The 6027-nt window shown below is 43.3% G+C and overlaps 1 protein-coding gene across 1 annotated transcript; it reads left to right on the top strand.

The window, feature by feature from the left end:
* Window positions 1-312: 312 nt before the first annotated feature.
* LOC120639790 (protein FAR1-RELATED SEQUENCE 5-like) lies at window positions 313-5316 on the top strand. Its single transcript, XM_039915683.1, has 4 exons — window positions 313-483; window positions 2393-2441; window positions 2919-3002; window positions 3077-5316. The coding sequence occupies exons 2-4, from the start codon at window positions 2409-2411 to the stop codon at window positions 5084-5086; spliced, it is 2127 nt and encodes a 708-aa protein (XP_039771617.1). The 5' UTR covers window positions 313-483; window positions 2393-2408; the 3' UTR covers window positions 5087-5316.
* Window positions 5317-6027: the final 711 nt, after the last annotated feature.

Genomic DNA, 6027 nt, shown 5'->3' with positions numbered 1-6027 from the left:
GTGACCTATGCTCTAATGGGGTAGAATTTTGTGAAATGTCATGATTTTTAGATCTCTCTAGATGATATTTTCTTACTTCTAAAGTTGCACCTATCAAAAATAAAATAATATCAAAACCGGGGCCGCGTGAACCTCAAACCACTCAGGGTGGAATGTTGTCTTGTTTTGATAACTTGGAGGAGGCAAGATATCTAGTTTTACAGTTGGAGGAGAAGAATCAAACTTTCGTGAAAATTGGTGGAGGTAAAATAGACTTTTTTTTTTCCTTTTACGAACTAGTTTCAGCCCACGAGCCCAGTCCGGTCGCTTCCCCGTTGAGCCGGCAGCAGACCGGATCCCGTCCTCTAGGCGGTCCGCGGTACTAGAGGAGCAAAGACCACTCCGCCCTCCGGTGACAACTGACAAGGGACCGGCCCCTACGCCGGCAAGCCGCCGCGCTGGGTACACGCCGTCGACGCGCTCGAGCAGCGACCGAGCTACGAGGTACTCACTTGCCTCCTCGCCTTCCTGTCCTGGCCCGCTCCGTCGCTCGTTGGTTAGGAAACCCTACCTAGCGTGTCCGCTTCCGCGTCTGGTGTTGACGGTAATCTTGCCGCCGTCTTATGGGATCCGTTTGGGCTAGAGATGATTAGCGCCACCTTCACTAGTTTGAAAGCCGTTGTAGTTTTGCTTGCATCGCGCTCACACTGACAGATTGCTGCTTTTTTAGACTTCTCTTTTATTTGGTGCTGCGACTGTGACCTGTGAAACACGAATCCATATTTCTGCAATTTATGAACTACTCGCATTTGTCATATGTATTACTCCTCTCCTTGTGCTTCTGATTGCTTCAATCCCCCGCCGCTAGCCATCCCTACAGGAAAAGCCTCACAAATCCTGAATTGCAACTCTACTTAGTTCCAGACCCCAAGGGAAAGGGGATTGATTTCATCTGGTCCACTGTGCATTGCTGGAGTCTGAGCGAGATGGGTGGCTGATGAGTGGTGAGGCTGTGGGGAGGTGGAGGGCCTGGACGGCTGCCAGCCTGCCACACTGGTAGGCACCAACTACCACCTGTTGAGATGAGACTCTCTATGTGCCGTTAGGATGTGATAAGATGGAAGATTAGGTTCAGCACAGCATGTCTGTAGTGGTTTCATGTTTGTGCGTGCCTCTTGAGGTGGGAATCATTCAGTAGGTCTAGTTCAAGATGAAAGCTGGTTTAAAAGGCGTCGCCTTGGCGTCCAGGCACCCAAACATTCTGGGCGTCCGGGTCGCCCAGCCCAGCGCGCGTAAGGCGTACGCCTTTCCCGATTAGGCGTCCGCCTAGTTCGTTAGGCGTCCTAGCATCGCCAAGGCGCCCCTGGCAGACGCCATGTCGCGTGAAAATCAGGGTGGGGGAGAAACGGCGCGCGCAGGAAGAAATTGCTTCAGCGCGGAACCTTCTACCAGCCGTGCGGGGAGAGATTGGGCGTGAGAGATAAGGGTGGGAGGTAAGGAAGAGAAGGGGAGAGAGGAATTAGACGGACCCGCCCTTCCCTGTCAGGCTAGAGCCGCCGGAGCTCCTCCCCTTCCCTGCCCAGCAAGATCTGCGGCGGCGCATCCAGCCGCGCGGCGCACGAAATCCTGGTGAAGCACGGGTGCACGGCCCAGCCGAAGGCACTGCACATCCTCGCTCGTCGCCCGCCACCCTACAGGTGCTCGATTGGGAGCCTTCCTTCCGCCAGATTGAGTATTGCTTCGTGCTGCCTCCCTGCCGGCCGGCAGCTTCAAATCAGCCTCCCTTCCCGCTGGGCACCTGCAAGCCGTGCGCCCGCTGGGCACCTGCAAGCCGAGGTGCCTCTCCTCTCAGTCCACCTCCTCTGTTCTGTGCATATAAAACAGAGTAGAGCACAACACATGACACATGGTCACATGAAATTGTCTTCTTCTGACTTGCACATCATGTGGATTGGTCCCCTAGTAGTCTGGTTTGTATATCATTTGGACATAGGGCTCTGTTTTTTATGCTAATTGCTATATTTTATATGCTAATTGCTCTATTTTAAGATGCTTGTATGGCGTCGCCTAGGCGTCCGCCTTACTCGCCTAGGCGTCCGGAAGGGGTCGCTCGCCTCGCCTTGCCTTGCCGCCTTTTAAACTATAGCTTGCAGGCTTTCAATTCCATTCGCTTGGCTGGGTCAATTATCATGGTTGCTGCAGCCTGCGGGGACATGTGTTAAGTTTGATTATGGAAAAAATATGCAATTTTAGTCCAATATAGGCTATATAGCCTCCTTTATGACTTTCATTTTTAGCTTTGCGCATAGTGGAACTGCTTTTGTTTCTTACCTTGTCTGTGAACTATTTATTCTTACCTGTTGATGTTTATGAAAGATGAATCCGAAACTATGCTAAGAAAATAACCTTGCAGGTCTGTGGCCATAGAAATGGAATCTTATATGGCAGTGATAGCAGAGAAGGTAAGAAAAATGCATGACCTTAAGAATTTCTCTGTTGACTAGTATGAAATTTAGTAGTTATCTGAGATGACTGCAATGAAATTTGCAAATGTTCCATGAGTCTGTTTGCATTATTCCAAATAAATGTATTGAATTGTTCTGCTTAATTCATTGAAATGCCTCTTTCCAAATAAATATTCTACATAAGAAAGTAAAAGCTACATCATTTTAATCAAGAATCCACAGAATGAAAGTGATGAAATTCGCTAAAAAACTTGACATTTTGACATATGCAGAAAACAAGCATAAATGGGAAAAATTTAGAAGAAAGATATGAAATAATAGTTACTTCTGAACATGTGGCTGGAAAATTTGGAAATCATTCAGCTAATGAAAGCATGCAGATACGGTTGAACAAATACTAAGCACATCATTTACCACTATGAAATTCGATAAAAAACAATGTACATTAAAGTCCTGTGACACTGTTTTCAACAGGCACCTCCTTTGCAGTTGAGTGGTGCTGGTACGAGTATGCTATCTGCAATACAGACTGCTGATGGTGATGAAGCTTTTATTCAGGTAAACTAAATGCAAAAAATTTATTGCATTTTTTAAATTTTTTACGATTAGTTCTCATTGGGTTGAAATTACAGGAACTTGAGCAAGAGAATGGGAACCATATCCTCAATGATGAACCAGATGATGACCTCAATGAATGCCAGGAAGACACAGCTGAAGCAGAAGTTGATTGTGATGAAGACTACTTTTTCCCGAGTCCAGATGAAGTGGAGCAGACTAGGACTCCAGAGGTTGGCATGGTATTTGCTACGCTAGAAGATGCTCATCGTTTTGTCAATGTCTATGGGCAAGTTACTGGTTTTGTGGTGTTCAAAGGAAGAAACTACAAGCACAAGAAAATAACACTGCAGTGCAATAAAAGCAAGAAGGCAAAAGAGAATGAAATACGGCAAAGGAAAAGGAAAAGAAATGCCATTGAGAGAACTGGCTGCCCCATGAGTCTGACTGTGAAACTTGTTGCAGGAAAATGGGAGATTACGGCAGTACAAAATGAACATAACCATCCACTTTCAAATTCACCTTCGTTGACAAGATTTTTTCTCAGCCACAAGTACATGTCCGAGGAAGAGAGAAACTTCTCTAGAATATTGCAAGAAACCAAAATTAAACCGGCAAAGATAATGCAAATTTTCAGGAAACTAAGGGGCAAATTCAAGAATATACCTGTCAGCAAAATGGCTGTCAGCAATTTGGAACAGTTTGACAGGCTAATGAAGACAGAAAATACAGATATAGAATGTGCACTGGAACATCTTAGAAGATTGCAAAAGGAGCAACCTGGGTTCTACTACGCTATAAAAACTGATGGAGATAACACTGTAAGAAGTATCTTCTGGACAGATGCGCAAGCTAGACTTGATTATGCATTATATGGAGATTTCATTTCTTTTTATACGTCTTATACCACTATTGAATATGACATGCTGTTTGCACTGGTAATTGGAATGAATGGCTACAGCAAGACAACTGTATTTGGTTGGGCCTTACTTGAAGATGGGAGGGCAGAGACATTCTCTTGGTTATTCAGGACATTCTTGGATGTAATGGATGGCAAGAAACCAAATACAATACTGACACATCAGGATTCAGATATAACAAAATCAATTGCAGAGGTATTCCATACAGCTTTTCACAGGTTCGACATGTGGCATGTGATGAGGAAAGCTACAGATGAATTGAGAAGTTTTATGGCTCACAGAGCTGGAATGGAAACTGAGGTAACACACCTAGTTACGAATTCTCTAGCTACTGAAGAATTTGAGAATGGTTGGCAAGCAATGCTTGAGAAATATGATGCAGCATCAAATGCACACTTGGATCTCATGTATCAGACAAGATTAATGTGGGTGCCAGTTTACTTCAAACATGTGTTTAGTCCATTTACACGATCCACCAGATGTAGCATGAGCAAAAATTCAATCTTCAAAGACTATGTCCAACAAAATGATACCATAGAAACTTTCATCAGCCAGTATGACATCTTCCAGGAGGCTGCTGTTAGCATTGAAGATGGAGACAGATTTGAGTCAACCCTAAAAAAGCCAACATACAGTACAAGGCACCCAATCGAAAGGCATGCTGCAGAAATATACACAATGGGGATGTTCTTGAGATTTCAGAAGGAGCTACTTGATGCATCAGCTTTCAATGCTTTTGAAAAAGAAAAGGACGTCATGTATACAGTGAAGAAAGCACTGGACTATGAGGATGCTGAATTTCTTAGAGACTCCTTCTCTGTTGAAGTTGACTTGAAAACCAACACGTTTAATTGCATATGTTCAAAGTTTGAGCGAGATGGGATAGTTTGTTGCCATGTTCTGAGACTTTTCACACAGTTCAGCATCAACAAGATACCTGAACACTACATTAAACCAAGGTGGACCAAGAAGTTCAGAGAGCAGGAATTACAGAAGTACTGCTCAGAAAAGATAGGATCAGCTGTTTCACAAAGCACCCTGAGATATGCTATGATAATGAACAGGATGGCAGATAGTTGTGCTACTGTAAGCAAGGATCTGGATCGAAGTAAAATATTCTTGGAAGAGCATGAAAGAATTTTGCAGAAGCTGACAGAGAGAGAATAGGAGGCTTCATGAGATAAAGTGCAACTACACAAGAAGACAATATTGTGTTTCTGTGAATTAATTTTCTGTAAAGTTGGCTTGTTCATGGGATAAGACAGTTTTATCTTCCTTAGGTGGTCATAAGTAGTTTTCTCTAGTCCCAATCTGCTTTAGCCCATTGTAAATTGTCATCGTGACCTTTTCCCCTAGGCAAGCAGAAATGTCAATCTAGTATAGCTCCATTTCCCATCCTTTGTGTGCGTGGCTGCCTTTCGTCGGAATTTCACCATCTAATTCCCCTAGGAATTTCACCGTACTCCATGGCATTTTGATATAGCTTCCTAGTTTAATCGGTGCAAATTGGTGACCTTTAGTGCATCTCTAACCCTTTTTTAAAAAAAATTATCCAAAAAGAAATCTCAATTTGAAGAATTAGTATAAATATTTGAACTAAAAAGGGTTGGAGGTGTACCTAAAGGCCACCAATTTGCACCCCTAGAAAATAGATTTCCTGACATTGTCACCTGATGCTTAACGTATTTTCCTGGTTAAGTTGGCTTTTTAATGATTCAAATATGTTGATTAGTTGGAGTAGTTACTAAAATGGTAGCATGTCACGCTCCCGCTTCATGTCCTGCACCGTACTGCGGCGGTTTGCCAGTATCATGCGACCGGGCGCAAGCGTTCATCGGAGTCTTAAAACTCTAGAAAACCAGGCTTACGAAAAATGCTATCATCCGCGCTATCTTAGATTTTGTCTATTCTTACGCTCACGTGCTCACGTGATCGTAATGAGGATAACACAATTATTACTCTTAATTATTAAAATGTATAATAAAAAATATTGCACTAAATTATTTTTAGTTTTTATATAACATCAAGAATATAGGAAAAAGTCCAGTTCACACCCTCGAAATACCACAAAAATTTGATATTCAACCTTCAACCACAAAAATTTGATA

This window comes from Panicum virgatum, chromosome 7K, assembly GCF_016808335.1.
Source record: "Panicum virgatum strain AP13 chromosome 7K, P.virgatum_v5, whole genome shotgun sequence".
Taxonomy (NCBI): domain Eukaryota; kingdom Viridiplantae; phylum Streptophyta; class Magnoliopsida; order Poales; family Poaceae; genus Panicum; species Panicum virgatum.
This window is presented reverse-complemented; position numbering and strand designations above follow the sequence as displayed.